General features: G+C 39.2%; 1 protein-coding gene across 6 annotated transcripts in view; it reads right to left on the reverse strand.

Annotated features, from left to right (window-relative positions):
- The window catches only part of ANO3 (anoctamin 3), a 373,740-nt gene that overhangs the window by 23,246 nt on the left and 330,121 nt on the right, over positions 1-20,373 (reverse strand). For all 6 annotated transcript variants that reach the window (XM_077866168.1, XM_077866167.1, XM_077866169.1 and 3 more), the window contains 6 exons: positions 13,789-13,871; positions 13,219-13,359; positions 12,512-12,676; positions 5,684-5,720; positions 1,179-1,290; positions 352-409 (listed from right to left, as the gene is read on the reverse strand). In XM_077866168.1, the coding sequence (XP_077722294.1) occupies positions 352-409; positions 1,179-1,290; positions 5,684-5,720; positions 12,512-12,676; positions 13,219-13,359; positions 13,789-13,871 (596 nt within the window). The remainder of the gene's footprint in view (positions 1-351; positions 410-1,178; positions 1,291-5,683; positions 5,721-12,511; positions 12,677-13,218; positions 13,360-13,788; positions 13,872-20,373) is intronic.

The raw sequence follows: 20,373 nt of genomic DNA on the forward strand, positions 1-20,373 counted from the left end.
CAAAACCCCACGATATTTATTATAATAATTCCCCCAAAGTGAAAAATCCCTGGAGCTAAATTTCTGAGCTTTGTGAATGGAGCAAATGGATTTGGCAGAAAATTAAAGAGCTAAGGTCAGGATCTGGGGGTTTACCCTTTTAATTCACACTTTTTTTTTTTTTTTTGAAAGACATAGTTCCTTTATTTCTGAACCCATAGGAACTCTCTACCAAAAATGCCTGAGATTCCACGTACCCACCTTCTCTCTCTCTTTCTCTCTCTCTCTCTCTCTCCTCCCACCTGCTTCCCTCCTACATCATTGGCCCCGGTCCACACCCAGTCCCACATCCACCCTTACAAGGTTACTTACTTCCTCCAGTCTCCACCGGTTAAAAAGTTTATTGTAATTTCCCGGGTGGCCTACAAATCTGTAAAAAGCCATTTTAATTCATTAGCATTTATGTGGGGTTGGCCAAAGAACATTTACTAATGTATCACAGCAAGTGCATGTGTAGGTAGATATAAATGTTCGCTGGGGCATCCTGTCCCCAAACTGCAGACCTAGGCCACGCTGACACATCAAAGTACCTGACTTAAGGAGGAAAAAGTGGTGTGTGAATTCAATGCTGGGGGAGAGAAAGTACAGACAAACTAACCAAAGGAAAAATTTCCACTTTCACCTGTAGGTCTTTAATGTGTTGCTGACCTAGCTAATGAATATTAATGTAATGTGCCCGATTGTTTAGTTTAAAATGGTTTTAGCTTTAGTATGTTTCCATGGCACTGCTGGAGTGTTAAGCATAGTTTAATATGCTTCTTTTTCATACTGTGCAGCAAAGACAGCAAAAAATGTTAACATGATAAGTAGGAGAAATTTCCACACTAAGGAGCTATAACCTGAGGATATACAAAAATCACTTTCTTATTTAACACACCATTACTGAGGATTGGATGATCATAATCCAACCCAAACATAGTACATAGGTTTTATTTATTTTTTTATGCCAACTTTAATTGGTAGTTGCAGCTGGAAGCACTGTACTGAGAAGTCTTTTGATGGAAAATGCATGTGAAGACTGACTAGCACTTTTCCAAGGCAGGGGACAAGAATTCGCCATCTCTGTTAACAAATCGGCAATGGAACCCTTGGCAGTCTTTCTTTACTCTGAAAAGATAATGTACATAAAGTTGACTTACCTTCCCAAAAAGAAAGCAATATAGAAGATAGAACTATTTAAATTAACAAACTGGAAGAGAAACATCTTCAAAGCAAAGCTGTTTTCCCACTCAGATTCTGTTCGAGGATATTCTAAAAGAAAAACGGGATGAGTTCACATAGAGGAGGTGAACAAAAAGAAATATGGACAAATACTAGTTCTACGAGGTAGTCTGTGTGTCTGAATTCTAGGATGCCTGTTATTAATAATATATAAAGATTTTTGGGATTCTGCTTGCCATTGTCATTTGGAAGTCACCATATACTTGGATGGTTGGCTCAGTCCTTCACTCAAACTGTCTATGCTTTAAGAGGGACCTACATTGTTCACAGAGTTGAGGAGTGGGATATTCTGTGCAGACTGAAGTAGAATGGAAAAAAGAATAAAGGCCAAACTTAGTCATAGGAGCTAAGCTCCTGTCTCGATTCTATAGCTAATTTTCTGGTAATGCCAGGTAGATTTCTTTACATTTTTTTGCAACCAGTTTTAACATTTATGGAACAAGGAGTTCAGACAAGATGATTTCAAGAACCTGTCTACTCTCACATCCTATATTTCTATGACTCTTTAAACAAAACGAAATGATGCAAGAGACTGAATTAAGATGGCCATGTGGACTGCAACCTCTGCTTCCACCCAGGACCCAAATAATGGTAGAGGATCTGTATGCACAGTTGATACATACTTTCATGCCATTACGAATTCTAGAAAGATAGAAAACAGATGGGATCTGATTTTGAGGAAAAGATGGGCCAGACTGTGTGCATGATCCAGTCACAGATTAGGAATAGGTCCTGGGGATTTCAAGCCCGACTAGAATAGGTGCCAGAAATCACAGGGGTCTGCGGGGCATCCCCAACGCTGCTAGTGGGTGGGCACTGGTGACAGCAGCCAGGAGAGCCCACATTTCCCCAAGGTTTTGGTAGGTTTTGTTTTCACGATTGTTTCATTCTAAACACTGTGTAAATTTAGCACAAAACTTTTTTTTGGAAATGAGAATATGGATTTTTAAAAAATTGTGTCCTTTTTTTTGGGGGGGGAGGGGAATCTCCATTTCTAATTTTCCTGCATCATGATCCAAAAACGTTCCTTTGTGATTTCTGCTTTGGAGCAACAAAGTTGCAGTTTCATTTGTGGTCAAATTACTTGGATATATTTTGTCTATGTATTAAGTGTTTTGAAAGAATACATATATTTTTTGTTGAGCATACAGTTTATATATATTTATATTGGGATTTTTTTTTAATTTTTATTTATTTATGATAGTCACACACAGATAGAGAGAGAGAGGCAGAGACACAGGCAGAGGGAGAAGCAGGCTCCATGCACCGGGAGCCCGATGTGGGATTCGATCCCGGGTCTCCAGGATCGCGCCCTGGGCCAAAGGCAGGCGCCAAACCGCTGCGCCACCCAGGGATCCCAGTTTATATATATTTAAAGAAAAGCTTGTTAGTTATGATATTCAAGTATTTTATATCCTGGCTTATATTTGAGTGTAGATTTGCCAACTTTTTTTTTTTTCTATCATGTTTGCTTTCTATATTTTGAAGGTTTATAAAAAGATGTATAGAAATCATGACTATTATACTGACCTGACAGACTGTTTATCAGAATGACTTATCTTTCTTTCTCACTCAAAGATATATTAAATTCTGGTTTGCCTAATATTAACATGGCAACATCTGATTTTATTACTATTATCTTGAAATAACTATTTTATTTTGTTCCTGAATTGACCTCTGACACAGTTGAAACTCTTTTCATCAGTTGGCTTAATTTGTTTCTTGGAATCCATGCTCAATTTTTATAGATAATTCATATTATAGATAGTTCATTATTATAAATGATTTGTTATTTGGACCATAAAACCAAGCTGAAAAGAAAACACATCACTTTGGATCAAATATTATATATTTCTTCTCATATAAAAAATGTGATAGAACTGAAACTTTGTTTTTTTATGACTTTTGAAAGTAAAATATGCGGTTAAAAATAAATCAAGAAACATAAAGTTTAAAAGATCTTTTAAATAAAAAATGTGTGACCTTTTCCAGGAGGAAAAACTTAATTTCTAATTTGAAGCACAAATTTGCACAGTCTAAAATTACACAGAATACAATGCCATATATATTTATATGTACCTATATTCAAATATTTAAAATATGTATTTATATCTATATACACATTATTTTAAACAATATATTAAAAATTAAGAAATAAACAATATATTAATATTTTTGTAAATTTAAATTAATACAGTCCATTCATTATTAATTTAATAGTTACGAATCCATAGGCATTCTCTCATGAGTTATAGATGGAAAAATCATATATCAAGTGCAAACTTTGGTTCTCCTGGTACTTAACACAAATAACTGTTCTATTTCCTACTATTATGATCCTCCAAATCACTCCCTTAGGTTGCTTTCATCCTTGGTATAAAATACTTTAAAAGCAAACAAATATAAAGAATCAGAGCTAGAAGAAAGCTTTCAGACAATCTAGTTCAAGTGAATAATTATCCTGCTGAAGAAACTGTAGCTCAGAGGATTTAAGAACAATGCAACAGATCATTCCCATTTATTGAACAGTTGTCACATGTTGGGCAGCCAACCTACAACAGTGAAATAGGAACTGTTATTCTCATTTTACCAATAACAAAATCTGAGACTCAAAAAGACAAAAAACAGAGGAAGAACCAAAGGAAGAGAAGGAAATAGTGGTGGGGGAATGGGGGACGGAGGAAAAGGAAGAATGAAAAAAGAAAAGTTGCTCATAGTCATGTAATTTCCAAGTGATATGACCACTTATTTCCAGAGCATGACCTAGGAGCTTGTTCTTGCCTCTACACGATGTTCCTTTTGTTATTACTTGTAAATACATGATAGGGGGAGCAAGAGTCTAGTGATACAGTTATTCCACCATAAGCAAGTGGACGCTGCCACATTTGGGTTTAAATTCTACATATTTAACTTAATTATCTTCATTTTCTAATTCATAATATAGGGATCCTACTGTCATAGAATTGTGATGTCAGTAGAACAAAATAATGAATGCAGGGTGTCTAGCACAGTGCCTGGCATCTGATGAGTTTTCCAACAATAAAAGATCACTGCTCAAATAGCTCTGCTTGTCTTCCGAATGGAGAGACGAAAAAATCAAGTTTGATGATAGAAAAAAGACATTTTCAGACACATAAGGTCTCAAGAAATTTACTTTTCAGGCAAAAAGAAAAAAAAAAAAAGGAATTAAGCCAAGACAAAAGAAGACAGAAGGGTCCAAAGAGTGGTATCCAACTGATACCACTCAGCACGTGGGAGAGAGGAAGCATAGATGCTGCTGACCACAGGGAGGGTAGGCTCTTGAGAGTGGAGTGAACATGGGTTCAGGACGGGTAACTCTAAGAAAACAAAATAAGTAGGAAACCTGATGGCTTTACATATTTAGAGACCATTCAGAATTGAGATGGAAAGTTTGGGATAAATTAAGAAACTATGCTGAAAATTAAAGAAAAAAGTGCTATTATTCATTTCATGAAAATATAAAGATTTCATAAGAAAGGAAACAATCATAGACACATCGTGCCTTACATATAAAAGTAGTTATATAGAAAGAATGATGTAAATGCTAATTATTAATTTGGCTAAAATTTCAAATCTGTTGAACAGAACTACTTGGAAGGGGGAGAGACAGTGTGTGTATATCAAGTGATGAATGGGAAACCATGCAGGGAAAGAACACTACAGGGAATGTTTTAAACCTAAGGCAATAGCTTCCCAAACCTGGAAAGTCCAAGAATGTCAGAGAAATATGTTATTTAGAAACAGGGTAGGAAATAAGAAAAGAAATTGCTAAAATTAAAAAAAAAAAGTAATCTCTCAGGAAAGTGGAAAATAAGAATGGGTAATGTGGCAAGTACTGGTTTTAATTATAAATTTCTTTTTTTTAATATTTTACTTTCTTATTTAAGAGAGAGAGAGAGCACACACACAAGTGGGAGGGGCAGAGAGAAAGGGAGAGAATTTCAAGCAGACTCCACGCTGAGCATGGAGCCTGACTCGGGGCTTGATCCTAGGACCTTGAGGTATGACCTGAGCTGAAACCAAGAGTGGGAGGCTTAACTGACTGTGTCCTTAATTATACTCTTTTGCCTTTTAAGTTGTGTACATGTAGTATAATATTTCAACAAAAATAAATAGTGGGGGAAAAACCCAAAGAACTGAAAAGGTAGGGAAAGAAAATCCCTCCCATGTAGGGAGAGGTAGGTTTGCTAGTAAGTCGTAGGAAGGAGATTTTGTAGCAACACACTGCCTCTCTATAGGTGTGCAATATGCTCCAACTTCCCATGCATGTCTTTCCTTTTGATTGACAATTCACAAAACTGAAGTTGACATTCGAAATGCTAAAGTACACCAAGCAGCCTCCGACTGATACGCCCACATGTTATTCTTTTCCTAAGGAGTGAAGTTAAAACAAAGGACTTACCGAGGTTGGTGAGAAGGTAAGCAATTTTTTCATAAGCCTATAATGAGAGAGCAAATAGTGAATGTTATTCTTGTCTTCTAGAAAAGGCTATTTACACTGCTCAAGGAAACATCTAGAGTGTATTCCACAAAACGGCTACATTTTTAATCAAGTGGAACATGTTTTAAAACCTACTGCGTGGTGCTTTGCAAATATACACACACTAAATGCGTGTGATGTAAACCTGCTATGATTACGTGTCTGTATATACGCAGACACACTTGATTTCGGTAACAGGAAGCCTTTTGGGGAGAATTATCTTTATTTCCACTTTACAAACCAAGGAAATGGGACTTTAAGAAACTTGAAACCTTTTGTAACCAAAGTCATTCAACTGGTCAATGGCTGACGTGGGATTGAGTCACTCAATTATACGTACTTTTTACCATACTGGAAGGCTGAGTGGGAGGTTGAATTCTTTACTATTGACAAGGAATTTTCCAAACTAACACAAACATAGGGTGCTAGTCCGCATTCCTAAAGAACAACTTTGGTTTGGTGGTTATTTAAAACCAGACCGTAAGTCAAACCTGTTGAATCCATAAGTAAGTCACATACATGTTATTTTTACGATAACATTCTCCACCTTCCCCCCTGCCCCTACTACTCAGCCTACCACTTGTGCAGACTTAAGTAAAGGAGACATATTGCACAAAATTCCAAGTTAACCTAGTTGGGAAAACACATTTGCTACAGACAGAAGGGTAGTATGTGTTTGTGCGTATATGTTACGTGTACACGTAAATATAACTAATCCCCTAATTCAACAAATTATTCTTTCTATTAGAAATTCCAGTACTCTACCTGTTGGCACGCAAAATTGAAAGGTAGGTATCTGGACATTCTAAAAATTGTTCACCTTCCCTAACGGTTCTTTCCATACAACTATTGTGATTATTCATCTGAGCCATGATTTAAACCTACCCTTTCCTCCGGAGAGTTATCTTGAGACAAAGAGATTATTTGAGTATGAATAATATCATTCCACCTCTCGTGCAGTTTTGTTGTTGCTCTTGTTTTTATTTTTAACTATACATACAAACTGCCACTTTCAGACTGCAGAACAAAGATTGCCTTGGATTCATGAGCACCGGAATTGTCTTGGCTGTGACACGTTCTTTGCCATGCCCTATTTTATTTTTGTTTTTAATTTTTTTTTTTGCCATGCCCTATTTATTACGTAACATGATTGCAGAAGGGGCTCCAAGGAGTATAATAGGATAGATGAACAAGTAGTTCTGCACTTCCAGCACCAAACTGAGTGCCCTCATGGAGAATGAAAGAAGGTTTTACTTAAATAACTGCTATTCCAAGTATTTGGCAGATAGCAAGCGGTGCATTATATATATACACTATTATTTAATTTAGTCCTTACGACAATTTTATCACATAGGTATAATTATCCCCATTTTACAGAACAGGAAACCACTGTTTCAAACTTCGGGTACCTTGCCTAAGGCGACACTATTAAACTAATAGCAAAGTCAGGATTTCTGATGTTGGGTCTCTTGTACCATTTATCCTATGCCTTGTCACAGAAACCATTTCAGATTTTTGTCTTAATACTTAGCACACAGAGCCTGTCTGCAAACCTGAGATGGGAATATCTACAGCTGATGCCCCCAGTGGATTGTAATATCCTTTGAAAGAGTGTTATAAATCACACCAAAAATGCTGTATCACCCCTGGAAATATTGCTCTTGGAAAGCTTTCTGGGGCACCCAAGAAGCTGCATCATCTAAGGCCCAGAAGTTAGCTAACTGGCACCACCACGATGATGAACTACAAACTCAACCCATGCACACTGACTTGTTAACTCCAAAACCACAAAGTGCAGCAAGAAACCATGATTTAGATATATACACTATATGGTGTATGACAGCAATCATGGGCTGTGTGTGTGTAGGGCGGAAAATTGATATGTATTTGGGGGAGGAGAGAATGAGAGGGGGGCTCAGGCACCCTTGGGGTCACTACACTGTGTATGTACATTATATATATAGATCTCATGTTAGAGAACCTATGCTTTTAAACATCACTCACTCCTGCATTCAGGAAGCTGAAATTCTCTTAGTCATAGATTTTAATTACATAAAAATATTTGGAATTTCTAATGAGCCAATGTGAACAGACAGACACAGCCTCTACTTTAACGAACCTTAAATTCCAGTGGTTAGAGACAAGTGAGTTGTGTACTTGGTCAGAAAAGGGAAAATACAGCGGGCTGTGTGCACAGAGAAGCGCGGTGGGCACAGAGTATTATTTTATAGTATAGTCAGATGAGCCTCCTGAGAGGGTAGCATTTGAGCCTAGAGCTCATGCACGAAGCGACAGAGGGAGCCAAGAAGAGATGTGAGCTAAGTACCTTGGAGACGCAGAAACAGTAAGTGCAAAAGCCCTGTGGCGGGATGTGCTCGATGCATTTCATGAAAAATAAGGCAAGTGGAGGATCAGGAGGGGTGGCAGTAAAGGAGCAAGGTTGTAAGAGATGAGAGAGAGAGACCTCAGAGGAAAACAGGTTTTCAGGGCCTGGTAATCCATGGGAAGGTCTTTAGAATTCATTCTGAGCTGAGAAGTCATCATCTTCCCACTGATGCTTTGTTTGGGGTGTTACACAGAAATCCTTTGGGGGAAAATTTAGAATGGAAAAAGCAGGGAAAGGGCAACCTTTCCTTCCAACCCTTTCCAACCCTTTCCTTCCAACCAGGGGAAGGGGTACGCTTGATTTAGTGCTCTTCATCTCTGCATCAGAGCCTTACAGCCTAACTTGTGCTGTAAAAATGAGCTCAAAACAGAGTTTTTCAGAATCAAAGATAGACTGATCTTTCCCAATAATCTACCTTTCTGAGTTTCTAGAAAGCATGGATATAGACATGAACAAACTAAACAAATATATATTTTTGAAAGAGAGAGAGAGCACGAGAGGGAGGGGCAGAGGGAGAAGGAGAGAATCTCAAGCAGACGCCCCACTGAGTGCAGAGCCTGACTGGGGGCTGGATCCCATGACCCTGAGATCATGACCAGAGCCCAAATCAGGAGTCAGACGCTTAACTGACTGAGCCACCCAGGCGCCCCAGCAAGGTCCTCCTAAGAGCAGCATGCAAGGGAGATGAGAAGAGTTGAGAAAGATAGGAAGACTAACCGGTGAGAAGGCTACTGCAACAGTTCAAGCTAGAAATGCCAAGTAGCTGAAGTAAGGAAGTAGAAGTGAGAATGGGGAAGAGGGAATGGGTCAGAGAGACGTCATAGGAGCAAAATTCACAACAGGCACTTGTGATGAAAGAAACAAAAGAAATGCATGGATGACTTAAAATTCATGGCTGTGTACCTTAAATATTTAAAGTTCCTGATTTAAAAACTCATTTGACTGGTTGAAACTATTTTGCCATGCTATATTTCATGACTTCATGCATATGGATGACGGCTGAAAAGCATATTAGATTAGCAGAATATTTTGATTGAGGCCAAACCGTCATCTGGAGAATATGGTAGCACAGAAATCCCAAAGTCTAGCTATTAAGAAACAAAAAACACATTTTTATGTGTTGCTATTTAGTGTTGGTCTGAAAATAGCAAGAGGTAGCATTTGGTATCCTACGTCAATCTTTTTGGTGGTATAATTTTTTTTAAAGAGTTGGCATTTTGATATTAATGGTTTTAATTTATGTTTATTTGATTAAGATCTTAAATTAATCCTGTGGGTTCAGATAAATCAGACGGGCTGTTTAATGATCTGTGAAGTGCCTCAACATCCTGAGTAGGAAGAGATACATAAATTCAGAAGGACATTTAGGTTTTACACTGATTAAATCTGAGGAATATAACATTCTTTCCACAGTTGTTGAGTTGGTTGGGTAGTTTATCTCCTTTACGCTAAAAGCCATTTAAAAATATTTTCCTAAATTAGTTGCAAGGGCAAAGTAGAAGTTTTGTGGCTGAATCTACTTCCAACAATATCTAAATGTTTCTGTCAAAATTCCCAACGAGTAGAAATAAATATTTAGAAAAAAGAAAATCAGTCATGTCTTCTTTCAGGAAGCACGGATGAGTTACAGCGCTAGGAAGTTACATAGGCTCTTATGGGATTGTGAGGACCTCAAAATATATTTTTTAAGATTTTATTAAATAAATAAATTCGTGAGACAGGCAGAAAGAAGCAGAGACACAGGCGGAGGGAGAAGCAGGCTCCACAAGGGGAGCCCAATGTGGGACTCGATCCCAGGACCCTGGGGTCATGGCCTGAGCCGAAGGCAGATGCTCAACCGCTGAGCCACCCAGATGCCCCCTCAGGATTGTCCTTATCACAAAAATAATACTATCCTCATCTGCCTCAGAGGCTTTATTTCTACCCCTAAGAGATTCACCTCATCTAGTTCAGCCTCTGTTATCTGTACAAACCAGTACTTTGGAAGAAAAAATATCTTGAGCCTCATTACATATACAGATTTAGTGAGAAGAAGCTGTATCTGAAGCTTATGAGAGAGAAGGCTGTATGTATGTGGGTTCACCGTGATTCTAGGGGATGGGTGGTAACTGAGGAGGGGGCTGGACATGGAGCAGAGTCAGAGTTTAAGGGCCTGGTGACTAAGAAGCAACTGGAATAATAGGACATTGGAATCGGGTACATCAAGGGAAACTTCAGCCAGATTTTGATTTTTTTTGCACTATCGGTGAAAACAGAAAGACTCCTTTTGTAAGGAAAATACATGAAGGTGAAAGCTCCCATTTTACTCAATTGCAGGTTCTGATCGTGACAAGTTCTTCAGTCTAATGAAAAGATAGTTATTCCACTGGGTAGGACTCGAGGACTGGATCCTGGGCCTGGAGGCTCTGTTCCCAGTGTTGTCATGCTTGCCTTCCCAAGCAAAAGTTAATGACACACATTCGGCTTCTTCATTTTTTCCCCGTCTGTGAAATCCTTTCCATCTTCAAGAATATTAGGCCAGTTCATTAATTCACTCAAGACGTTTTTGAAGACCAGTAGGTCTTTGGAACAAACTGTCAGACACAGGAACACAGCGTACTCTTTTGAAGGCACTAATAATTGATGGTGAGGGGAATAAATAGACATGAAACCATTAACAATGATTGCCTCCAATGGGTACAGTTAGTTTATGATAGGAAGGGACATGAGAGGCATTTTAGGTAGAAAATAGTGACTTTTCTTGATATTTGTACTGTTTTCATCGTGTCAGTACTTTACATGATAACAATGTACTGATTTTATAATTCAAAACTAAAAGAGATAAAAATAGTAAACTTCAGAAAGATGAAAATACATTTAAAAAAGTAAGACTGCAAATCAGCACACTGGTATGATTTTTGCATGAACAAATTAAATATTTCAAATTTTCTTATATTTAATCAAAAGACATAATACAACATCTTAGATGTGATTCTATTTCTACAGACAACTCCAAGTACTTAAACATGTGTGAAAGGGTAATAAGCAACAATTAAACAAAAAAGGTGAAAAATTATGAATAAATCACTGCAGGTGTGGTCCGAAGAATTTAGAAAGCCCATAGAAAAGATCCTTGGCATTTCTATACCAATGAATATTGAAGATTAATACATAAACTCTATGATTTAAAGATGAAAAGAAAGGGAAAAAATAAAATGTTGGTATTTGAAACGCCAAAGATTAGAATTCAGAGATGTTATGTGGTATGGTGAGATCACACAGATTGAGTGTGAATCTTTGCTTTGCCTGTGTCCAATGTCCACTGCTTTTTATCAGGACACCAAGTTGAGGAACTGGCATCACAAAGTGATGAGAGTCTGGGCAGTATTAGGAGGGCAGGGCGCACACAGAGGAATAGTGAGTGTGTGCATACGTGCCCGCACACGTTCTGGAATGCCGCTGGGCCACTGGGAAACCTTTTCTCTACCTGGTGAAAGACCGAATTTAAAAAGTGAGTCAAAGCTGCTACCTAGGTGGCTGTGGTTTTATGGGTGACTCATATATAAAGTAAAAATAAAGTACATTCCATTTCTAACTTATTCCAAATTTTACATCATAGTAGAATTTTTTTAAAAATAAAGGTTATTCTTTTCTGAGTATAAATCAAAGCCTACATAGAGATAAACATTTGAAAAGACCAAAAAAAAAAAAAGTTACACTAAATCAAATATTATCCGACTACTGAGAGATGACCGTTGTTAACATTTTATTGTTATTCCTCATAGTTTCAAAATGCAGAAAGAAAGAAAGAAAGAAAGAAAGAAAGAAAGAAAGAAAGAAAGAGGAAGAGAAAGGATGGAAGGAAGGAGGGAATGAGGGAGGAAGGCAGGCAGGAAGAAAGGAAGGAGAAAAATGCTTAGACCTAGAGAAAGAAAATGGAGTAGCTATTTTCTATTTCACAGGAGGCCGTGGAAGTAACAAACCTTCTATTTCAAAGAGATTTTCTTATACCTTTGTAACAGATTCTCCACTGAGGTTCAGTTTTTTGAAATAATTTTTGGATCAAAAAAATCCCTTAATTGAATGAAAAGAGCATAGCACTTTTACTAGCACACACTAGACCCTCAATGAATAGAAGTTTTCACTAACCAAGACTATAAACTCAAAGGACAAGGAAGACAATACAACTGTTATTGATTTTAATTTAAATAAAATCCATCATCCAAACCACATAGATGACTTTTTTTTCACTAAACTAGGTTGTCATTGATGAAAATGTGGGTTGGGCTCATTTGGCTTCCTAGAAATACAATCCAAGCATGAAGGAAGCACAGACCTCTCCCCTACCCATGCCTTTTCACCTTTTGAAAACTGTCAACACTTACAAGATTCAGTGCCATGATGATTACAAAATTGATACAGACAGCAGCAGCTGATGTTGCAAACTGCCAGTGTTGTTTGATGAAATTCCACTTGAATGATGCAAACTGTTCCATGACAACCAGGCGATAGACCACAACAGCAAACACTGCAGTGATCACCAAAGAAATCTGCAATATGGAAGACCAGAGAAGACGTCCGTATTTTGCATAATTCACAAAACAAAAGCAATACCCTAGACCAATATACTGCCCCACACACTCCCCGGAGTGAAAGGAATTTATTTTTCCAAGAAAGGATGAAAAAAATCAATTTTTTTCCTTTAAGGAATTGAGTCACATGAGAGCCAAAATACATAGTACAAGATTTAAACTGTTCAGATTTCCACTTTTAAGTGGAATGCTTAGTTTTAATTAATCAGGGCAAACTCATAGAATTTCCATTTTACCTTAGATAATTTTTGTTTCTTCCAAAGAGTGTTTTATTTAAAGATATGCCCAAACTCTCTTTGTAATCACTCCATAGCTTTCCATGATTTTAATTTTGTTTAATAGTATGTGTTGAAGGTACTGAACTGGATATGGTTTGACCCTGAGGGTCACACAATGAGATGATATTAGAATTTCCTTTATTTTTTATTTTTATTTTTTTTTAGAACTTCCTTTTAAATGCAGAATGCCAGGACATTCTGAAATTGATGTTTGTACTTTACCATGAAGAATATTCCTGAGATAGAAACAAGAAGACGAGTGATTTTGTCTGAGGAAGGCTGATGTGGCTCAGGTTTTCCACTGATGGGATTCACTCTCTCCATCTTGTAATACTTGGCTTCAAACTGGGGACGAAGTGTTTCCTGTAAGAGAAGCTAAAGTTACCTACCTATTAGGTAGACATAAATGAAAAAAAAAAAAAAATCACCCAGGAGTTGGAACAAAATTCCTGGATTTTGGCCTACTTTTAAAACAAGTCTTGGAAAAGAAATAACTTTAAAAAAATAAAATGCAAATTATTTTCTAAATAAACCCTAAACTCTATTTTCATCAACACAATTTTCCACTACTGTAATTTTAGGAAACATTGTGGAAGTGCTTTGAAAAAAAATTCCATTACTTCATCAATGATTTCGCTTAACTTCATGAAATAGAAATCTCGTTAGTAAAAAACATCAAATGAAAACCTAAATGCTATTTAGTTGCTTCCAGCTTGGATGTTAAGGACAGTGAATAATTTTCCACATCATGTTATTCCAGTTTTCCTGCCCCCTGGTTTCCTAACATCTTACCTCCTCTTCTTCCCATTCAATAAGGTCCCAAGTATAAGTCAGGGTACTTCTTCTCCTTTTCCAAAACTCCAAGAAGACTGTGGCTATAGACAATAATAATGTTGTTGTTATTATTATTATTATTCTTTACCCAACCACATCACTTTCTATTATCATTGCTTTTCTTTTTTGGATTAATGCATTTCTACCATATTATTAAATCATTAAAATAGATTAAATTTGTATTTAATTTATATAATTGGACTTCTGTCTTTCCCACATCCTATCCTCCCTGTCTCTGAACACTGCAGTCAGCATGAACTCCTAGAGAGTAATTTTTTTTAACAGATTAAATAAGCATAGACCTTTGCTAGCCTGGCCGGTCAAAGTGACGCTCTATTAGTGAGCTAAATATATATTGTTCCTTTGACTTGTATATGCTTATTCAAAATCATGTAAAAGACCTAAAGAAGGCTTCCCCAGCCAGAAATGACAATAAAGATTAGATCATACTACTCTAGGACCCAGAGAGGGATGGTGTGTGGGGAGAGAGAGAGAGAGAGAGAGAGAGAGAGAGAGAGAAAGTGCACAAGGTTACGGTGAAAGGAGAAGAAAGGAAAAAGACCAGAGAAGACACTCTTGGATGAATATCCTAGGTGAGCTCAGCATGGACTTAGAGGACTCAATGGAAAAAGTAAAGGAATGCCTGAACCATTAACTGGATTTCCTGTGCGAACTGTTAAGAGAAAGATTGCTTTCTTTTTCTTTTTATTTTTTTAAAATTTTTATTTATTTATGATAGTCACAGAGAGAGAGAGAGGCAGAGACACAGGCAGAGGGAGAAGCAGGCTCCATGCATCAGGAGCCTGACGTGGGATTCGATCCCGGGTCTCCAGGATCGCGCCCTGGGCCAAAGACAGGCGCTAAACCACTGCGCCACCCAGGGATCCCCTGCTTTCTTTTTAATAAGAAATATTACAGCATTCAAGACTTTGCGGACGTCATTAAGACCTCACAGGTGCATTTTTAAAAACTATTCATCTATCCATCCATCCATCCATCCAACCATCTTCCCACCCATCCATCCACTTGCTGTTCTTATTTTGGGCAAGGCACTCTAACCTCAAGGATCTCCTTATCAAGTAGACAGCTATCTAAATAAAGTTAACTGACATTGGAGTAAGAGTTATAGTGAAGGAAGGATTATACTGAAAACCTAGAAACACATGCTTTTGGGAAAACACCACCATCACCATAAGCAGCGCAGAGCAAAAGAGTGAGCGCTTCTTCTCTGTCCGTGGTCACTCTCCTCCTGCCTTCAATGCAAAAAGAAGGCCAGGGGAAGCTGATTCTGAGGTTTTGTTCTTTTTCCTTTATAAGTAGAAATCAGCCCTCAGTGGTTAGAAAACACAAGGTTCATAATCACATTACGTTACATTTTTATCAGTCTTCAAAATGTACAAAGTGCCTTCTCACATATGATTTAATTTTGTCACTTTCATAACACCAGCAGATATGGCAGGAGTTACTGTCATCAGATTTTTGAAACAAAGATATAAACGTACTGGGTCTAAGGTCATATAGCCAATAAGTGGCAGAGTCAGGATAGAAACTCTTGCTAATTATTGTCCAGACGGTCTTCATATTTTTAATTTCCCCCCCAGGCCTACTATACGTGCTACCTACTGATTTTCTGTAAAGTCTTTAAAGAGGAGATAAGGCTAAAAGAATCGAGATAGCCAAGATCCACTGACAGGAAGACAAAACGAGGTTTTCCAAATACTGCATCTGCCATAAAAAAAAGTTGGCCATAATCATTGTTATGATCTAGAACTTAAAAAATAAGTGGGACATAGAGGAAGTATATTGAAGAAGAGACACAGAGAAATAATTTATTATGAAAGGAAAACTGAAGAAGAAAAAAGCACTGTGCTAAATAAGCAACTATAACATGCAGTGATTAAAAGCCTGGGGCGTAAAGTCTTTCATACAATCCATGCGGAATGTGCAATAAAATTCTAATTATCACTGATCTCAGCCAACGTTTCAAATTCCAATGTGTCACGTGGTCGTTTCTTCATTTATCTTTCCAGAATAAACTTTGCCTAGAAGCATCTCCCAGAAAATCTAAGAAATGAAGGAAATCTGGGTTTTGTGAGCCTGAAAACTGGCTTTGGTGTAATTTTAACTTTTTCTTTCTTTTTCTTTCTTTCTTTCTTTCTTTCTTTCTTTCTTTCTTTCTTTCTTTCTTTCTTTCTTTCTTTCTTTCTTCTTTCTTTCTTTCTTTCTTTCTTTTTTTTCTTTCTTTCTTTCTTTTTTTTTTTTTTTTTAAGATTTTCTTTATTTGACAGGGAGGGAGAGCACCAGCAGGGGGAGCAGCAGGCTCCGGGCTGAGCAAGGAGCCTGACGTGGGCTCCTGGGATCATGACCCGAGCTGAAGGCAGATGCCTAACCGACTGAGCCATCAGGCGCCCAAATGCTTACAAATGTTTTTACTTTAAATTTCAATGATACACGAGGCTTTGTGTTAAAAATCCATTCTCAGCTTGAGATACATTTATTTTATTCACAGATCATTTAAACTCTCAAGTGAACCAGTATTCTCACTTAAAATTTTGTTTTAGTTAGAAAAAGGGCACGTGGAGTAATGTATCCGTATGCTGGGTCACCTGTGTGGCTCAGGCCACCAACTCTTGATTTGGGCTTAGGTCATGATCTCAGGGTCATGAGATGGAGCCCTTTGTCAGGCTCTGCACTGAGCGTAGAACCTGCTTGGGATTCTCTCCCTCTCCCTTTGCCTCTACCCACTACTCTTTTTGTCTAAAAAAACCCATTAAAGGGGATCCCTGGATGGCTCGGTGGTTTAGCACCAGCCTTTGGCCCGGGACGTGATCCTGGAGTCCCAGGATCAAGTCCTGGGTCAGGCTCCCTGCGAGGAACCTGCTTCTCCCTCTGCCTGTGTCTCTGCCTTTCTCTCTGTGTGTTTCTCATGAATAAATAAGTAAAATCTTAAAAAAAAAAAAAAAAAAAAAAAAAAACCAAACATTAAATTATCAGCATGCCGAACATCAAAGAAGGAAGGAAATTTCGTACACTTACTAATCCCTACTAAACTTAATACAGATAAAATCAATAATAAAAGTAGCTAAGTTTGAAAATTAGAATAGTAGTTGCTTCTAGGGCTGTGGTGACTGGCAGGTGGCATTAGGAAACCACCGCAGGTGATGGAAATATTCCATATTTTAGCAGGAGAGGTGGCGCTACAAGTTTAGGTCATTTTTCAAGAGTGATCGAAATACACCGAGAATCTGTAGATTTCACTCTATGTAAATTATACCTCAAATACCAGATTTTAGAAAGTAAATAACTTTGAAAATACCAAGTGATTAATGATATCAATGGCCTGGAACCTTATGGCAACCCAGTAGCTCCCCCCAGGTTTACAGCAGGAGGCTCTGAGCTTGCAGTGAGCACCACACAAGGAGGTGGGATGCTGGGAAGACCGCATCTCGTCGCACAGACAGTTTCGGGGCAGATGCAAACCCAAATTATGAACTTGGGGGATCAGACTGGACCTGAAGACTACGCTGAGCATTAAGGAGGCCTGCACAGCACCCTGACACAACGACATCAAGGAGCCATGGAAAGAAGAAATGGTTTTATATACACCAAGACCTGACAAGAAGGGTGGAGCAGAAGCATCCAGCGGAAGTGGCCTCAAGGTCCTCTCGGGGGGGACACGTGTGGCCTCGCATAAATGCAGTAGGAAAGGCTGGGCCTTACTCTGAACTGCTAAGTGCTCAGTGCATCTAAACGCACTCGAGTTCCAATAATTCATAATCACATAAACCACCACACTGCCCTGAGTCATCAGCAAGGTTAGTCCCACCGGCCCACCCTTTGTGCCCTAAACGGTAGTAGGTTGCAAGTGACAGAAATGTGAGATGGAGAGACTAAACGCTTCAAGGCCTCAATTCAGTGACTCTGTTCTTCCAGAAGCATTCTCTGAACTGGACCACTTTCCTGGTGGCAGAGGATGAGTAAAGGGGTTGAGCTGGCCTCTAGTTCGGGACTGAAAGATGGAAATAGGAATTTCAAGAAGAAAGAGGGATCTTTGAAGGGCTCCATGAATCAGTGACTTAAAAAAAAAAAAAAAGGATGTCATAAAGCATGAAAGTGACAAGCAAACTTTAGTCATTTTATTGTAATTGGTGGCGAGAAGTTTGGCATGAAGTAACGTGGAAGGACAGAGACATGATGGATGGCTCAGGATGAACAGGGTGACAGAGACCGTGAGATGGTAAAGAAGACGGGGGGCATATTAAACGGCCCTAATGCAAAAGTGAAAATGCTTTAAAAATGAAGGTGTACAGGCACTGAGGAGGGCACTCGATAGGATGAGCACTGGGTGTCATACTCTATGTCGGCAAATTGAATTTAAATAAAATAAAATAAAAGTTTTAAAAACGGAAGACGTAGAGAGGGAAAGCCATTTGACTTAGAGGGATGTGTCACTATAAATAGGGGTGTAGGTGGGGTCATAGACATTTATAGTATATACTGCGTACATAGTACAGGTGTCCACTTGTCGTGTATGCATGACAAGTAGCTGGGGGATCAGACGTGTGACAGCTATGCACGCGGGGCGCCCGGCTGCATATATGCCCAAGTGTCCATGCTAGCTGGACAGATCTGCGGAAACAGATCATGGAGCTCTTGGATTCCCTACAAAGGACACGGTGATTGTACAAGAAATACAGGCCACCTACCTTCTTTTGACCTCTTCGTGTATGCAGTGAATCAACTCTTCCCCTTGGTCCGGTGAAACTGGGTTGGAGATGGGGTAGGAGGACAGGAGGCCTGCACTGGGGAGGAGCATTTTGATATCGGGGGAAAGCCAGCTTTCACAATGAGTCACGGAGGTGGGAGGACTATGCGGGGAAAAGCTGAGGATGACACTGCACACTTCTGCTCCTTGGCAACTGTACATTGTATTTGTTTTCTTACTCCTGCCTCTCAGACTACAAAAGATGAGATTGAGACATCTTGCTATGCTGGGTATCAAGGAAATTATCTATAAATATTAGGACCATGTTAGGCCTTAGAAGTCAAGATGAAGGGGCTTCTTTCTTGCCATAGATAGAACAACAAAGATGCACGTGTTGCATCTTGAACTTCCCTTTATTATAGTCTACTTCTTTTTTTTTTAAGATTTTAATTATTTATTCATGAGACATGAAAGAGAGAGAAGAGAGACACAGGCGGAGGGAGAAGCAGGCTCTGTGCAGGGAGCCCGATGCGGGACTCGATGCCGGGACCCTGGAATATGAGCCCAAGGCAGACGCTCAACCACTGAGCCACCCAGGTCCCCCCCTCATGTCCATTTCCAATGGCTTTTCTACGTGATCCAAAGTCAACGGCACAGAGTGACCAAATCATAAAGTTATGCATCTCAAAGAGGTTAATTTTTTTTTTCTTTAGTAAGCTCTGTGCCCAGTGTGGAGCCCAACAATACAGGGCTTGAACTCATGACCCTGAGACTGAGACCTGAGCCAAGATCAAGAGTCAGAAGCTTAACTGACTGAGCCACCCAGGCGCCCCTCAAAGAGGTTAGATTCTATATGTAGTTTGTTCCAAGTTATTCCTTTCTTTTTTAAAAGATTTTATTTATTTATTTGAGAGAGAAAGAACACACACAAGAAGGGGGAGGGCGTAGAGGGAGAGGGAGAAGCAGACTCCCCACTGAGCAGAGAGCCCGATGCGGGACTCGATCCCAGGACCCCAGGAGCATGATCTGAGCTGAAGGCAGACACTCAACCGACGGAGCCACCCAGGTGCCCCCAAATTATTTATTTCGAATGTATAGATAACAAGGCCCTGAGTGGTTGATAAGCAACACTGGCCTTCTAGAAACCTGCCAAAGCATCTACCACACTTCACCTCACTTTTCTCCTATATTTGCTTTGTCCTGCCCTTGAAGTTAGGTTTTGAAGTTAGGTTCTCCTTTGTTTTTAGTGCTTGGCACACCCACATAGTCAAGAACTGCTACGTCAAGCTGAATTATTGAGTGGGATCCCGTGAGGGGGCCTCTAACTCCTGGCCAAGTGCCCACTAGAGGTGCACGACCATCGCTTCAGCGTCTTGACAGTGACGTTGCTGACCACCGCAGGGTGGGGCTCCTGGGGGTGGGGCAGGGGAAGCAGAGCAATGCCAGACCCAAATGGAGTTAATATGTCTGAATTTGGAGAACAGAAGGGAAGTCCAAGTATTGTTTTCACCCGAAGACATGAAGACGTAAAGCCTCCTTGGAAGAAGACCTGGCTGAAACAACAGTTTATGGGAGGATGGCCTCTGCGACTGCCAGCGCAGGGAACACCCAAGCACCACCAGAGACTTTCTTCCATCCCCTAGATTTATTTTCAGCAACGTCCTGAAGCATAATGTGCCTTTCCCCACACAGTGTTGCAACCTCACTCTGCGTGAGGTAGAAACAGAAACCCCACAGAACAGGTCCTACGGTCGGCAGAAGGGCCGCCAACGTGGAACACTTGACATTGCCCAGGGACAGCCACCTTCTTTCTTCTTCTTCTTTCTTTTTTTTTTTTT

Source organism: Canis aureus, chromosome 23 (genome assembly GCF_053574225.1).
Source record: "Canis aureus isolate CA01 chromosome 23, VMU_Caureus_v.1.0, whole genome shotgun sequence".
Classification (NCBI taxonomy): Eukaryota; Metazoa; Chordata; class Mammalia; order Carnivora; family Canidae; genus Canis; species Canis aureus.